Raw genomic sequence first — 16,305 nt, forward strand, 5'->3', positions numbered from 1 at the left:
CAACAAAATGTGGCTCTGAAAACAATAACACTGAAGAAACAGTACTCTGATTTGATGTACAGTCAATGGCACTTCATGAGAATCCTTAACAACATGGTACTTAAAGCCATGATGTGCTTTAAAAGATACACAGCTGTGGTTTTGCTCGGCACATTCATCTCTGCCAGCTCCTTCCCTTATCACATCTTAAAATCTATTACATTAAAAATATTACTCAAACAAAAATGACTGTGCACGCACGCTCTCACCTATAATGGCAATTTTAAATACACGGTGCACCTTTGTTATTTGTAAACCTTGAAACAAATAAACTTATTTTTAAAAAATTTTTTTAAAAACAAATGAGGGAGATGGGGTTTTGTTTAAAATGACGAGCCTCTCCCAGCCCACTTCTGAAATCTCCACAAAAGGCACCAGGAGACGGACACTCACAGCAGCGCTGACCACTTGGCACGATCAGCCAGATGTCAGGCTTTGAGGGAGACCCCTTGAAGTCCACAGTCAGTGGCCTCAGTGGCCCATGCGCGTCACGGGGCAGAACATGGGATGAAGCCACGCCAGTGGCTCCATTCGCTCCCCAGTGACACAGCCTTGGCCCTACACCCAAGGCAGATCCTGCCGTGGGCCTGGTCCCGAGCTGCCCCAACCTCCCCTCCCTTCAGCACAACTTCCCATTTCACCTCTGTTCCAGGGCAACTCAGAGAAAACATGTGGCGGAGCGGGAAGGCGGCAGGGAGTCCACTGCCCTGGGGGTGAAGGCGGGATGAACGCTGGAGTGCTGCGCTGTAGTCTCCTTAGAACAAATTCTGGGCTCTCCACTTTGGCCTGCAAAGCCCAGCCCAGCTGGCTCCTCCGACTACACCCTTGGACATCTCTCCCCTCCTCTATGGCTCTGGCTGTGCTGGCCTTCTGTCTGTCCCCGAAGTCTATCTCTCTCACTGGAGGCTCTGCAGCTGCCGTTCCCTCACCTGGGCCCATTCCACAGCAGCCTCTTCTCCCTGCTTGAGCCTTACCTGTCACTGACCACCTCCTCTAGTGTAGACCCCTCTGAGCCATAACTGCCTCACTGGCTTTAGAACACTTAAAACCTTCAGAAATTCCTTTCATTTTTTTTAAAGACTTTTTTTTATAGATTCATATGCTTCTCATTTTTTAAAATATTTTCTTTTTACTTAAGGACTCAATTTCATTTTATTTAATATTTTTGGCCACGCTCTGTGGCATGTGGGATCTTAGTTCCTTGACCAGGGATCAAACACGCACCCCCTGCATTGGAAGTGCAGAGTCTTAACCACTGGACCTCCAAGGATATCCCAGAAATTACCTTCTCATCTAATTTATTTTTGAACTTATTTCTTCTCTGCCCCTCTTAACAGGCTGCCAGCTTCAGAGGGCAGGGACCCAGTCCTGTTCTCTGCTAGATCCTCAGCGCTCTTCAGAACAGGGCCCAGCACCTACCTGTACCTGACAAACACTTACTGAATAAATGGATGGGAACTGGACCTTTCCAGTCTCCCCACTGGTCCTCCAGAGACAGGTGACCCTTTCGATCTCACTCCTTCCTACAAGCAGGCCAGGCCTGGGCAAAGGCCTCGCTGGTCCCAGGGCTCCCTTGTGATTTGATTGTTGAGCGCCTGGCCCTGCCACACACATGCCTGCCCACTGTGAGAAGCACCCATACCTCTGTACTCTTAGAAGCAGAAGTGGCAAAGGAGGGGTAGGAAGAGGACCCCAAGGCTATAGAATGCGAGGAGGTGGTTCCTGGTTTTGCACAGAGCAATGCAGACAGCCAGCCTACCCTCCCCACCATCCTGCAGGAGGTACCACTTCCTCCTGCCTGCCCGGAGGCAAGGCCAGGGCCAGAGAAGGCTCTAGGTCCAGGCTTCTGATCCTGCTTTGATCACCACAGCCCAGCAAGAGCCAGGGCCCCTCTCCTGAGGCCCTTCTGCTCTCTTCCTGGGCTGACCTGATCTGGAGCTGAGACTCCTGTCTGGGTGTCCTCCCTGACTCTGTCCCTTTCCCATCCACCTCTCCGCTCATTCTTCATGTCCCTCTTGCAACTGTGAGGTCAATTTTATTTTGATGTCACACTGAAGACTGCTAACTCTACACGGTTTGGGGACTCCAGCTTCATCTGAACATCTGGAGCAAAGTGACCAGCACTAGGCCTCAGAGACGGGGCTCTGGAATCAGTGCCCAGTGTATGGAGCCCCAGTTGTGGGGCACAGTCGGTTCTGCCCAGCCCTTTCCTGAGGTTACTACCTGAGTCAGCTCAGCTAGCTCAGTTGTTTCTGCCTCCAGGTAGCTGCTGGGCCTGTCCCAGCTGAAGGAAGCTCCCATAGGTCCCTCCTAGTTCACACTTGCAGAAGCTGGGTCGGCGGCCTGGGCCCTTCACCTCCTCCTCCGCCCAGCCCAGCCTGGTCCTGATACTCACTGTTATACGCAGAGTCCAGAGCTGTGCCCAGGCCTCTGGCTCCAGAGATTTTTCCACAGCAATGATATCATCTCCCTTCATTTCTTCAAGAGCCTGTGAAGTATACACAAGGGAGGGCTGGGAGGAGCTGCACCCTGCGGAACCCCCCCTACAACCTAATGTCAACACGTAGCTTTCAGAGCCCTGTCATGGGCTGGGGGTGCTGGAAAAGGACAAAGGGAAGCTGGCCCTGGCTTCCCTTTGCTGGGGATCTCTACTGTATAGACCCTCTGTGCACAGGCCCCCTCCTCCCCTTCCTCCTCCTACACTCACTGCAGCTCTAACCACATCACCCGCTGCTGAAGACCATGCTCCTCCCAGAAGACCTCCCCCACGTCCAGTGCCTCAGGCCTTTCCCAGGGGAAGGTGGGTACAGGAGGCTCATACTCACCCTGCAGGGCATGGTCACCAGAAGGAGGAGAATTTTTTACCAAAAGCAGACACAGCTGTGACACAGGAGAAAGGAGAGAGGTGTCAGGAAAGTGGGCAAGGCACCCTCCTAATCAAGGCCATTTGGTGCAAAGCCAAGCTTGGCCCAAGGGGCAGGGACTGCCTTAAGAATAACTAGGCAGCAGCAGGCGCACCCTCGGGCTGGCCCGTGCCGAGGTGGCCCAGCCTGGAACCATTCCCCAGACCCGAACTCTGCCACGGTAGGGCCCGTGAGCACTGCCCACCACAGACCCGGCTGTAGGCACTGCTTACCTTCAGTCAGCTTGCCGGCCTGCTCCGCAGCCCCACCGGGGAGGATCTTGGAGAGCACACTCTCCCCTTCGGCACCTGGCTGGCCGGCAGGAGCCCCTGGGGTCCCTCCAGGCTTGGCTCCAGCCTTCACACCTAGGGGGAAAGGAGCCACCATCATGAGCCATGCCTGGACCGACTCTTCAGAGTCTGAGCAGGCAAGTAATGGCAACAGAGGTGCCCTGTGCAATGAAAGGTGAGGAGGATGATGGAAAAATCAAGAGAGGAAGGTAAGAACAGGAAGTAAAGGGGTGTGAAGAAGCAGAAAAAAGAAAGAAGTTGAGGACGATAAGGAGCAAGGAAGGGAACGGCAGAGAAGAGGGAGGAGGGAGGAGGAAAATAAGGAGCTAGATCGTGGCACTGTGCTCACCAGCCCCTTCCAGGCTCTCCATTCGGAGCTGCCTGAGCCCTAAGTCCCCCGTGCTGGTGACCCATTGGCTAATTCTAACCCCAGGCTCATTTCTGCTGGGGAGGCCAGCAGCGCTGCTGGGCATTTCTCAGGAACCAGTGACAGCACGCAGTGTGGGGAAGCTCAGGGTCCCGGTCAGTGTAGGAAGAGGGCAGCCCAGGTACTCTGGGTCATAGCCAAGGGTGCCCAAAGGCAGGCTCACCTGCAGGGCCAGGTCCTGGCGGTGGCTGGGCCTGAGGAGGCCTCCCCTGCTGGGGCGCTTTGGCGGTCCCTTTAGAGCTGTTCGCCTGCTCTGCCCGTGGCTGCAAAACACAGAACACAGGTGAGCTACTGTCCATCCGCTCTGCCCAGCCTTGAACCCAGGGCCTGTCCAAGCTGCTGTCCCAGCATCCACCCTGCAGGGCCTCCATGTGCCGGAGCCCTACTTACTGGTCCTGACGGCTGGGGGCCTGTGGCTGTCGGAGGGCCTGCCTGAGGCTTCCCTGCTGGCTGGCTGGCAGCAGAGGCCGGACCCCGGGCAGCTGGCTGGCCCTGCTGCTGCAGCCGCGCCTGCGATGGGGCCTGCTGTGGAGGCTGCAGCCCGAGACCTTGCTGCGGCTGCGGCTGTGTCTGCGGCTGACGCGACGCTGTTGCCGACGGCATCTGCCTGGACGGCGGTGGCTGGGACGGCTGTGGCCCTGGGGCTGCCTGCCGGCCTTGCGGCTGCGGTTGGGATTCTAGCTTTGGCTGCAGTGCCACGGGCCCAGGGTGGGCCTGTCGGGAGCCCTTCTTGCTCTCAGAAGAGTGATGGTATGCTGACTGGGCACGGGATGGCTGTGAGTATTCGGCGGAGCTGGGGTACCCAGGCTGACCTTTCTTCTGCACGGCTGGGGCAGGGCTGGGCTGCGGGTGAGGCCGGGCCTCATGGCGACCCACGTCCCGAACGTGTGGTTTGGCAGCCCGCCGGCTGGGCTCCTCGCCGGCGTGGCGGCCCGAGTGCCGCCCGTGGTCACCGTGGTGTCGGTGCTCCTTGGCTGAGGCGTGGCGGCCCGGGCCACCCTCATCGTGTGGCCACAGGCCCTCCTCGGGGGGCTCATCGTAGTCGTGGTAGCTGTGCCTGGCAGGGCCTCGCTTCTGGGAGGAGGAGGAGACTGCGTGGCCCCCGTGGTGCCTGAACCGGTCAGAGCGGGCATCCCGGGGCTTATCAAACCAGTCTGTCTCCTCCTGGCCCAGGTGATACGCTTCAGAGACCAAAAACAGAACACGGTCAACCCCCGGGCTGGCCGCAGGGGGCTGGCCCAGCTGAAGCCATGCAAGGAAAACAGAGAGTGGGCCCACAGCCACAAGCGTTAACGCCAGGCCCCCAGCCCCCCCCCACCGCTGAGGCCAGGGCGCGGGCGGAGCAGGAGGAAGGGCAGCCAGCAGCAGGGCCCACCAGGTGAGGCACCAGGCCCGGCCCCTCCGGGACACCTCAGGGCTCAGGACCCCATGGGTAGGCAAGGCCCCCCAGGTGCTGAGCATCCGCAGACATCACCCCCAGCTGCCATTACCTTCGCTGTCGGAAACTACGCAGTGGGAATCATCCAGGATGTAGCCCTCATCACGCTTATATGAGTGGGACCGCGGTCCCTCCTTGACGTGCTCCTGGACATCGGGCATGGAGTGGCTGGAGCAGAATGGTGGGCAGGCGTCCCCGGGGGGAAGGGGGCCCCCAGCAGGGCGGGGCCGCCCCAAGGGGCTGACGGGGCTCTCCTCTTCAGAGGCCTGGCTCCGCATGGGGGGCCGGGTCCGGCCATGGGCCATGCTCAGAGATGAGGGCTTGGGGCCCGCTTTTTGAAGTCGCTCCACAGCCTCCCGTTCCCGCTCGTATCCCTTGGCCCGGCCCCCAAAGTCATGGCTGGACAGCTTCTCCCCACTGTATGCAGGTGCCCCCCGGGACCTGCTGCTCCCACCATACACGCGGTCATCCTCCTCCGCTGGGTCCCGGCTGGACACCCCATAATACCGCTGCTGCTCATACACGTTCTTCTTGAGCCCATAGGTGATTTCGTCCTGGAACTTCCTTCCCCGAGAAGCCAGGCTACTGCTGACTGCAGAGGAGGGGTAGGAAGCCAGGTCTGACTCCACGTCCTTGGCCTCTTCAATAGGTGAGAACTTGGAGATCTTTTGCTCCATGCCCTGCTTCCGGTGCTTGCTGCGCTTCGAGGGGACGGCAGCTGGGGCCAGGCTCTTAGAGGGGTGCTTGGGCCCCGCAGGGCCTGGACTATACTTGTCCGCTCGAGTGCCGTGTCTGTAGTCACTGTCGCTATAATAGTGCGTGCTGGCTGGTCGGCCATTGCTCTCCACACCCCGGTGGTGGCCGCTCTTACCATGGGGCTCGTAAGAGTCTTCCTCGGACTCTTCCTCCCCTCTGGTATAGCAGCAGGGCAGTGCGGACCCCTCGAGGATGCCTGGTTCTCCTGGCTCTTTCGCTGGACGCCCACTGCTGCTCGGCCCCAGGGGCTCCAGTCGCTGGCTCTCAGGGGCGGCGGAGGCGCTGTCCTTGGTCAGCTCACTGATATCGTCGATCATCACGTAGTTCCGGGGGACAGTCTGCTCCAGGCTGGTGTAGTGTGAGTCGGAGGAGTAGATGGGGGCTGGGCTCAGGCTCACACCGCTGCGGTCACTGGCCCGTGGCAGCTCGGGAGCCTTGCCCTGTTCGTAGCTGCTGCTGGCGGTGGGGCCAGGGCCGCTGTAGCTGGTTTCCGACGGGGCTGAAGACAGGGCCACGACGGGGCTGGCGATCACCTCGTAGTTAGTGGACACTTTCTGCTCCAAGTCGGCCAGTGATGTCTGGCGTGGCTTCTGGTGGGGGGCACGGCTGTCAGCCTGGGCTGGGAAAAGGGTGGTCTGTGTGGTTGGCAGGGGCGTCTGGGCTGTATAATGGCCCGGGGGACGAAACGCTTGCTGGCTGGGCAGGCCAGGCTCAGAGGGGTAACTGGCACCGGGAGGAAAAGCAGGTGCTGGGTATGTGCTGGGACCAGGGTAGGTGGGTGCCTGGTGGGCTGCAAATCCGTTCTGAGTTGGCCCAGCGCTGCCTGCAGGGTACAGCGGCGCTGGAGGTGGGAACCGGGGCGGCTGGAAAGCAGCGGAGCCAGAGGGAGTAGTAGGGGCGGCGGCAGCGGCAGTGACGGGGATCTCCGCGTACTGGCCAGCCGGGGTGGCACAGCCCTGGAGCCGCAGCTGGTTGAGCTCACTGTCCGACAGATAGTCACGATGCTCGCTGAGACCACGCAAAGGTGGGTAGTCCCGGCCACTCCGGTCTTTGGCCAGAGACTCTTTGCGCTGGGTGATGCCCAGTTCCAGGTACTTGAGCTTGGCGTCGATCTCCTTCTCCTCCTCGTCCAGCTCCGCCTGCTTCTTGCGCAGCTTGGTGGACTCATGCTCCACCAGCCGTAGGTCCCGGTCCAGCTCCCGGAGCAGGCTGGCCTTGGTGGTGGGGACAGCGGTGGGCCCCACCAGCCCACGCTGCAGCAGGCTGGCTGCATACAGCTGCGGGGGAGCAGCCTGGCCAGCCAAGGGCAGGTGAGCCTCCTCTGGAGGGGGGCTGGGCAGTGTCCGCTTCACCTTGCGGACCAGGCCGTTGGGCGGCGGCGCCGACACCTGAGACAGAGGGAAGGGCGGGCAGCACTGAGACCCAAGGTGTGGGTGGCTTGTTGGGGCATGGGGTAGAAGAGCCCTGGCCTGGCTGGGGTCAGCGCCCCGGTTCTCCAGGCAGCCTCGAAGCCTGCCCTGCCCACCCAATGGCCTTGGAAGGAGGGCCTGTGATTGTCTTATGGGCCTTTTCCTTCCCAGAGCTCAGGACGGTGGAAGGGGAGGAAGGAGAAGAGGCCCCTCTGGCTGATGCCCAGTACTAGCCTGGCCCCCAGCGGCTCTGAGAACCCCTGTTCATCTCCAGTGGGTTTATCACCTTCTGCCTCCCACTGAGTGTACTGAGGGCAGGAGAGTACGGGTTTGGCTCTGGGTGTGGGTCTGAGCAGCTGGCAAGGGCCAAGGGCAGCAGAGGGCCATGGACAGGAGTGGAGAGGGTCCTGGGCCCACCAGGTTCCCTAGAGGATCGTGGCCAGGGGTGCGTGCTGACAAGGTCAGGGGCTGCAGGCTCTGAGTCTTTTTTGCCTCCTGCCCTCCTCCTCTCTCAAGTGAAAGGCAGTTCAGCTGCCTGTTCAGTCTCCTCCTCCTGCAGCCCTATGTCACCCTCTGCCAGGCCATGCTCTCCGCCGGGCCCCAGCTTCCTCCACATCCCTGTCAGCCCCCGCGCTCTGAGGCTGCCAGACCCCTCGAGGGCCTCTGCGGCCGTACCTCTGGCTCCTTGGCTTCCTGGTGAGGGCGCCCTAACGTGTGCTGCCTGGGGCCCTGTTCACCTGCTCATTCTGGGTTGCCACAAGGTCCACACTGCCAGAAGCTTGGCCCTCCCACTGTCTCTAGCTCCCTGGGCTCTGGGTTTTACAGACCACCCAAATCCCCCAAATACACTGGGGACTGACACTGGACTTCTTACGGTTTATCTTGCCAAGCAACTCTCAACTTGCTTTCAACACGTGTCCTAAAAGAAATGCTAATGTGTCCCTAAACCTCAGGACGAAGGGTGGCCTTTGAGCGAATGGAACAAATTTCCCTCTTTGAACTCCTCACGCTGTTGTCCATCTCTTGTCATTTTGATCGCACGCTATGAGTGCTCATGGGAGTGCGCCCAGTGCACGGGACCTCTGTGCTAACCCTTGTTTGGAGGCAGGACCCAGCCTCTCTGACCTGCCCTCCCTGCCAGCGCTGACTCCGTATCGCACCCCCTCCCCTCTGGGCTGCATACCCCAGGGCTCTCCTCCACAATCCCACCCATCGAGGCCTCACCTCTCCCCTCTCTGCATCCTACCCAGAGGTACACCTCACAACGCCTCTGGCTCCTGCAGGCTCTCCCCAGGACCACTGTACAGGCACTTCCTTCAGTCCACCAGCCCACATTCTGCCCAGGAGGCTTCCTAAGATACTGATCTCATCCTGTCTCACCTGCCTGAAACATCCAGAAGCTTCAAGGGCCTTTGAGAAAAGTCCTCCCCTCCTGGCCTGGCATTCAAAGACCCTGGTGTCAGGCCCTAGCCATCCCCATCTTCCCAACACGCCACACCTTCTCTCACAGTTCCAGGACATCACTGGCAACTCAAGTCACAGACAAGGAGCCGCTATCTAGGGGAGCAGACAGGTGTGTGAACAGATTCACTGAGGGTTGAATGTGGGCACGGGACAAGATGAGGTATGGGGATGGGCCCTGAAGGGTAGTCCACGGGGCTGGGGCTTTGTGTGGGGCAAGGGGAGCCAGGCTGGAGCTGGGGAGTGGGGAGCAGCTCAGCCAGGTCCATGTTACTCATTTTCCCAGGAAAAATCCAGACGAAAGTTTTATACTTGGAGGGGCACAGGCCGGATGGGAGAGCTGAGAGGCCACAAGGAGGAAGTGGCAGAGCCTAGGCCAGCTGTGGGCCGTGAAGAGGCAGCTCTAGGGAGGGGCTGAAGTTTCCAGCAGGGTCTGGATAGCCTTGGGGGCCCAAGTGTGAGTTTGTCTTGCCCAGGATCACCTTGCTGGGCTGTGGGCTCCACCGGATATGCACCCAATGTGCCTCTGACTCGACTTCTAGCTCTGGGCCTCTGGAGCTGGAGGTGACTCCACCCCCACCCCAGGAGACGCCCCTCCCTGTGGGGGCCCCCAGGCTAGGCCGAGACCCCTGTCCCACCCTGGCCCAGCCCCGGTGCCCATACCTGGCTACCCAGTCCCCCCTGGTGCTGGTAGAGGGGGAACCTCTCTTTGGCAGACTCCTCGGCGGTGGGGCTGAGGGGCTTAGGGTCGGACAGGGAGCGCTGCAGGGTCTTCATGGGGCGCGGCAGCGTCTGCTGGCGGAAAGCGCTGTCAGCTGTGAAGTGCTTCTGGGGACTCACGTGAGCCTTGTTCAGCCTCTCACTGGAAGCAAAGGAGGTGTCCAGGAGCCGGTGTGGGGACAGAGGGGAGACTGGTGAGTAGAGGACCTGGGGGGACTTGGGAGGCTGGCGGCTCACAAGCTGAGAGAGGGACTCTGGGGGCAGGTGGGCCTGGTATCCGATCTCCAGGGGATCCGGCTTCTTTTTTTCGAATCTGCCCAGGGGCCCTGGGGTGACGATCTGGATGCCAGGCAGGTAGGGACTGATGGCGGTCGGCCCCATGAGCTGCGGCCCGGCCACGCCCTGGGCTTGCCCCTCCGGCTCCGTCTGGCAGGCCAGGCTCTCGCCGCGCCCAGTCTTCTCGGGTGCCGATATGTACCTGACGATCTCCACCTTGGGGTCGGTGACGGCCGTGATGTGGATGGCTGGAGAAACTCGGGGTAGCTGGTCAGGCTCCGTCTGCACGGAACAGTCGCTGATGGTCTGGATGCCCACGCTGCTCGTGGCCCTCATGGCGGGGGCAGCAGCAGAGGAGGAGGCCGTGGCATCGTGCTTGCTGTCAGAGCCAGAGTCTGAGTGGCGGGAGAGACGGGACCGACGGCGGCGCACAGGCTGCTCCCACTCGGCGCTATCCTCGTCATCGGTCTGCACGCTGCAGTCGGCGCTCCGCCGCGCCCGGCGCCGTCGGGTCAGAAGGTAGCGGCCCTCTCCATCCTCCTCGTCCGTCTGCACACTGCTGTCCGCGATTCTTCTGACCCCACAGGGCTCGGGTGCCGACTCCGGCTCACACACGTCCCGCAGGCGTGGCATGGAGTGCCGCTTCTTGAGGCCACCACTGCGGCCTCCCTCCCACGGCTCCTCCGTCTGCAGCGACATGTCCGAGGCGGAGCTGGGGAGACCGCGATGCGGCATGGGCTCACGCGGCTGCCCAGACCCCTCGGGCACGGCGATGAAGGCTGCATGGGTCAGGGGTGGCCAGTACTGGCCGTTCTGGGCCAGCTCTGGGACGGCTGGGGGAGGCCCTCTGCCAGGTGCCTCACAGGCCATGGGGAAGGGCGGCTTCTGCCGCTGCTTCTGTTCCTCCAGCTGCTGCTGCAGCTGCTGCTGCAGCTGCTGGATCTGCTCCAGCTGCAGGCGCTGTTGGGCCAGCTGCTCCCGCTGCAGGGCGAACTGCGCCTGCCGCTCCTCCTGCTGCTGCTGCAGCACATGATGCTTGAGGGTCTGCAGCTCCTGCAGCTCCCGCTGCACCAGCAGCTGCTCCTCCTCACGGTGCCGCTGCAGCTCCACGCGCTCCCGCTCCAGCTCCTCCTGCAGCCGCAGCTGCCGCAGCTTTTCCAGCTCCACCCGCTCTCGCTCCAGCTGCAGCAGCTGCTCCTGCTGCTTCCGCTGCCTCTCCTCCGGCAAGGCATCCTCCTTCTCGAGCCCCGGCCGGCCCAGGGCCCCGCCACCACCGCCAGGAGTGGCCTCTCCCAGCGGCTTCTGGCCCGCCCCCAGGGCTGGGGCTGCTCCCGTCTCCTTGGCAGCAGCAGGGGGTGCTGTGGAAAGGGGTTCTTCCCGAGCAGCCCCAGCAGGCAGCTCTGGCCTGGGGGGGCCCCCAGTCCCTGAGGCCTTGGCAGCAGCCGGCTTCCCCAGGTAGACAGGACCCTCGGTGGGTGGAACACTGGCAGGGGTGGGGAATCTGCTTGGTACAGGGTATCGGTACAGCCCCGTGGGCCCGAGAGGTATGCGCGGGGCAATCACAGGCATGCGCGTCAGGCTGGCAAGCGGCACAGCTGCGACTCCACCGGGTGGGTAAGGCCTGTACATGCCGCCACGCACCATGGGCCGCAGGACTGAGGCAGGCTGCGTGGTGATGGGCAGTGTCGCAGCAATTGGAGTATTGATGGTCGAGTAGATCATGCCATCGGCCGCCCGCACGGTGGCTGTGGATGGCAGCAGCTGTCTGACTGCTGCGGCCTGGCCGGCTGTAGGCCGGTACTGGGCCAGGTTTCCAGGACTCCCCTGACCCTCTGGGAAGGTGGGGTTCCCAAGGAGGCCAGGTCTCAGGGGAGCCAGGCCCTGTGGGGCACTGAACCCGGGCTGGGGCTGATACTGCATGAGGTCGGGGCCCCCACCACCGCTGCTGTGCCTCCCTCCGTACTGGTCCATGGAGTTGAGGGCCGCGCACATACGGCTTATCTCACGCGCCGTGGTGGCGCTGTACTGGGCCAGGCTGGCCTCCTGGAAGCCAGCTGCATCTCCCTGTGGGCCATACCTGTGGTCCGAGTAGATGTTTGACACTGAGCTGTAGCGCCGCATGGGAAGCGGGTGAGTCAAAAGGTCTGTGGGGTGACGCAGGTCAGTGAATGAACCGTACTGCAAGCCCTGCCCAAGGTAGCGGCCATCTGCAAAGCCCAGGCTGTAGGAGTGCTTCAGGGAGCTGAGGTCCATGGCCGAGTCTCGCCCTGGGCCCTGGAAGAGCTGCCCAAACCTGTGGGCGTGGTAGTTGAGGCCAGCCTCAGCCAGATTGGTGTCGGACATAGAGGAATACAGCCTTCCAGGGAGGCCCTGTGGGTAGGGCCTCTGCTCTTCGTGGGGGCCGGGTCCCCCGATCACCTGCGCCCGGTAGGTGGGGGGCTCAGGAGGTTCCGGGTCCCGGGGACTATAGAAGGGGCCGCTGCTTTGGCCAGGTGGGGCAACTTCTGCCACGCTCCTCTCAGGTGCGCTTGGGGCGGCGCGGAAGCTGCCCGTGCAGCTGCTGCCGAAGGGGAACTTGTAGACCATGTCACAGCACGCCAGCTGGCTCTCAGGCCTCATTCCCGTGAGGTCCAGGGCCCCTGCCGGCTCCTCTGGGAGCAGTGTGCTCACGGTGCCTGCTGCACCTTCGCCCACCTGCACCACCACCGTGTGCGGCTTCCTGGCGCCCGGCAAGGCATGAGACCGCAGCTCTGTAGGGGCGGCCCGATGGGGTTCGGTACCAGGCTCTGGCACTGGGCCCGACTTGAGGCCAACACTCTGGGCCGGGCCCACTTGGGTGATCAAAACGTCCCTTCTGGCCAGAGGTGCTACCTGGTTGGACAGGTTATACCTGGCAAACTTAGTCTCCCGGGGTCTTCCCCGAGGCCCACCACGGTATGGTGTGGTCTGGACGGCCTGCTCTACCTGCTTGACCTGGGCCAGGCACACTGGGCTCCCTGCACCCTGGCCAAAGTCAAGCCGGCTCTGGAAGGGGTCTCCATAGACCACAGGCTGCTTCTGCTGAGCCATGAGCACAGAGGAGGCCATGGTGATGCTCACGGTGGTGGCGGTGCTGAGGAAGGCATGTGTCTGCTCCTGGGCATTGAGGTTGATCACCAGAGGCTGCACAGCAGTTGACTGGCGTCCTGGGATTGGATCCAGAGCCAGGCCGTACTTCCTCGCTTCCACAGCCAGAGAGGTCAGGTCCATGCCCTGGTCAGTGAGGATGATGGGCGTGGGCTTGACGGCGGTGCGAAGGTCTACCACGGCACTGCCTGGGGGCCTGGGGCCGGGCTCAACCCTAGACGTTCCAGGGACGGAGGAGATCCGGCACAAGGAGATGTTCTCGGCAGGCAGGGCGCCCCAGCCATACACTGCCAGGGGCCCATCTGCACCAGCGTTGGGTGCCCGTGGGAAGCCAGGGGGCCCAGGCGGCTCGGGGGGCTGAGACCCACTTGGAGGTGTTGTCTGGCTGTAGCTGTGGGTGGTGGGCTGTGTGTCAACAGGTGAGCACACTGGGGAAGTGGAGGCACTGGCATGGACCATCTTGGTCTGGCTGGAGGCATCTGATGCCAGGGTGATAACCATGAATGGGGCATCCTGAGAGGGTTGCTGCCATACCAGGCGAGGCGTGCTGGGTCGGTGTGGCGTTTGTGTGCCCTGAGCCACCGTGGGTGTCGGTGCAGGGGCACCAGGGCTCCGTGGCGTGTCTGAGGCAGGGGTCGGGCTTGGCGTCTGTGTAGAGAACTCCGCGGTGGCCCTTGGGCCCAGCTTGCCAGGGGAGAATGTGGGACTCTCTGAGGGAGAAGATGGAGAGAGAGGGGGGCTGGAGCTCACAAAGTAGGGATATCCCCGGGAGGTCTGTGGGGGGCCACTCTCACCCTCACTCATGCCCAGGGGCTTCTCTCTGGCAGCCCGCCCACTGACAGCTGGGCCACGGGGGGCCTGGGGTAGCTCCTCAGTTTGAGACCCATAGTTTGCAGTGGCCGGGCTCTGTTCATAGCCATGGCCAGTGAAAGAGGGTGAAGGGCTATGCTCCGAGGCTGCTGGGGAAGTCGGAGCCATGTACCCTCGTGGCAGGCCAGCTGGACCAGGGGTCACAGCCATGGAGGCCGAGGCCCCGAGGCCCTGGGCAAAGCCTATGCCTACTTCCTTGGAGGTGGAGCTGGGGGAGGCAGGAGTGCTGTGCAGCTTGACGGGGTCCTGAGGCTCCTTTGCAAAATGCTGAGTCACACGGACATCAGGGATGACTCGGCCCCCGCTGCTGTCTGAGGTGCTGGAAGTGGCGAAAGACACGGGGGCAGCGAGCTGGGTGGGACTGGTACCAGGGGTGAGCGGGCCACCATTCTGTTTCATCGGGTCCATGTACGCACTCTCGGCGTCCAGAAACTGCTTCTCCTTCTTCTTGTCCTCAGCAAAGGCCAGGTCCCGCGAGGAGGCCTGGTGCATTCGGGCGATGCTCTGGGACGTCTGGAGGATCTCCTGGTACACGGCTGCTCCCAGGCCGGCTGGCGTGCCCTCTGCAGCCGGCTGAGCAACCCTGCCGTAGTCACGGTCTGGGCTGTCCTGGTGTTCAAAGGAACCCTGGGCCCGGGGAGCTGTGGGCTGAGGGGGGCCACTGTGGGACCCGCGGCCCCCCGCCGCCTGGCCCTGTTGCCGCTGGAGCAGCTCGGCCTTCCGCATCATCTCCTCGTAGGCCTCCTCAGCGCTCTTGAGGGGCCGGCCGGAGCTGGGGGTCGTGGCGCTGCCCGAGGGGGTCTCGGTTGGAGAGTAGAGGGCCATGAAGGTGGGCAGGTTGTACTCGCTGCCCGACTTGTAGAGCCGGCTGGGCGCCCCCTCCGGGGCCTCAGCCTCCGAGTCGAGGGAAGGGGAGGGCGAGTACTCGGAGCAGGAGGAGCGATGGAGCTCCTCCATCTCGGCGGCCTGCCTCAGCTCCTCCGTGGGCGAGGCGTCCTCGATGGGCGATAGGTTGCTGGGGGGGGTCTTGGAGCGCTCGCGCCGCCGCTGGGCCCGCAGCTCCTCCTTGTCCCGCCGGGTCTTGCGGGCCGTGCTGCGGATGCGCTGCTGCTCCACCTCCCGCATCTTCTCCTGCTCCCGCAGCAGCTCCTCCTCCTCCCGCAGCTCCTCCTCCTCAGAAGAGTCCTCGATGGTGGGCAGCAGGGGCCCATGCGAGCGGTGCCGGGCCTTGCGCTGCTGCTTGGCCTCCTCCAGCCGCTGCCGGCGGCTGGGGCTGCTGTCGCTGTCCTCCTCCAGCGAGGACAGGGAAGTGGGCGAGGTGCCCGACGTGTAGCTGGGTGTGGAGGCCGGCAGCGTGGATGAGTGCTCCCCGCGGGAGCGGTCCTCAGGCGAGCCCGTCAGGCTCTCCATCTCCAGCTCAGGCTCCCGGTCCAGGCTGGGGTCGGGGCCTGGGCCCATGTCCAGCTCATGGCTGTAGCTGCCTGTGCTATTGAGCTCAATGGTCTTGAAGCGGCGGAGCCCGCCCTGTAGGGCCCCAGCAGTGCCGTCCACGTCCTCTACGGGGCCTCCCTCAGACAGCAGCTCCTCATAGCCCGTGGTGGCGTTGTGGGGCAGGCGCCTCTTGGGCAGCACTCCCGGCTCTTGGCTGGACTCGGGCCGGGGCCGGGGGCCGCCCTTTTGGGAGGCATGTTTGGCCAGGCCAGGTCCGGCAGGGGCGGCCTCGTCCTCCTCCAGGTTGTCTTCCTCGGCGCTCATCTCCAGGATCTGCCGCCGCATGAACTCCTCGTCAGTCAGGTCTGCCGCCCGGGCCGGGGGCTGGGGCGGGAGCGGGGACAGGCCGCCTTCGCTGCTGTCCTCCACGTAGTCATGCCTCAGCTGGCTCCCGAAGTCGTCAGAGGACTCCGCTGCGTCCTGCTGCTCCCCCCGGCGCCCCCACTCCGTGGAGTCTTCTTCCTCCTCCAGGATCTCCTCCAGCTCCTCGTCGGAGTTGAAGGCCTCGGGCATGATGGACAAAGAGCGGGGCCGCCGCTTCTGCTCCTCGGCACTGCCACTCGGCGGCCTGCTCCGCTCACCACTGGGCGCTGGGCCCTGGGCCTCCAGCGAAGGCCGCATGCTGCTCCCTACCTTGTGGAGCTCCGAGGGGCTGGGCGGGCGGGGCCCCGTCACCCCGGCGCTGTCCAGCTGCTCCATCTCCTGCCGCACAATACCAGTGATCTCGCTCTGCGAGCTGGAGATGCCGTCGGAGGAATAGCCTGTGTCGCTGAGGCTCTGTGGGCTCCGAGACAGGTCCTGAGAGTAAGGCTTGCCCCCAGGCTCCTACAGTGGGCAAGAAGCAGATGCTGACTGCCGATGGCAGATGGCTCCTGGGGGAGCCCCAGCCTCTCTGTCAACCCCCGGGGCCCTAGGGAGGGGGTGCCTCCACTCTTGGGGGAATCAGGGCCCACCACCTACTCCATTGCTCTGGACTTGCATAACTCACAGGTTCCATGTCAAACCACAAGCATCCTTAGGTTCTCAAAGAGAAGTGTTACTAGATCTAATGGTAGCAAAGACGCAACAAAGCATCTAAAAAGGTGTCAAACACAGGATC

The 16,305-nt window shown here is 62.7% G+C and overlaps 1 protein-coding gene across 1 annotated transcript in view; it reads right to left on the minus strand.

Moving 5' to 3' along the window:
• Positions 1 to 16,305, minus strand: part of BSN (bassoon presynaptic cytomatrix protein) — a 38,915-nt gene that overhangs the window by 4,433 nt on the left and 18,177 nt on the right. Inside the window, exons 5-11 of the mRNA XM_069561120.1 lie at positions 9,387 to 16,031; positions 5,150 to 7,241; positions 4,050 to 4,840; positions 3,823 to 3,922; positions 3,176 to 3,307; positions 2,865 to 2,919; positions 2,435 to 2,527 (exon numbers count right to left, since the gene is read on the minus strand). Coding sequence (XP_069417221.1) covers positions 2,879 to 2,919; positions 3,176 to 3,307; positions 3,823 to 3,922; positions 4,050 to 4,840; positions 5,150 to 7,241; positions 9,387 to 16,031 — 9,801 coding nt within the window. The 3' untranslated portion in view covers positions 2,435 to 2,527; positions 2,865 to 2,878. The remainder of the gene's footprint in view (positions 1 to 2,434; positions 2,528 to 2,864; positions 2,920 to 3,175; positions 3,308 to 3,822; positions 3,923 to 4,049; positions 4,841 to 5,149; positions 7,242 to 9,386; positions 16,032 to 16,305) is intronic.

The sequence above is a fragment of the Ovis canadensis genome, chromosome 19 (genome assembly GCF_042477335.2).
Source record: "Ovis canadensis isolate MfBH-ARS-UI-01 breed Bighorn chromosome 19, ARS-UI_OviCan_v2, whole genome shotgun sequence".
In the NCBI taxonomy this organism is placed as follows: Eukaryota; Metazoa; Chordata; class Mammalia; order Artiodactyla; family Bovidae; genus Ovis; species Ovis canadensis.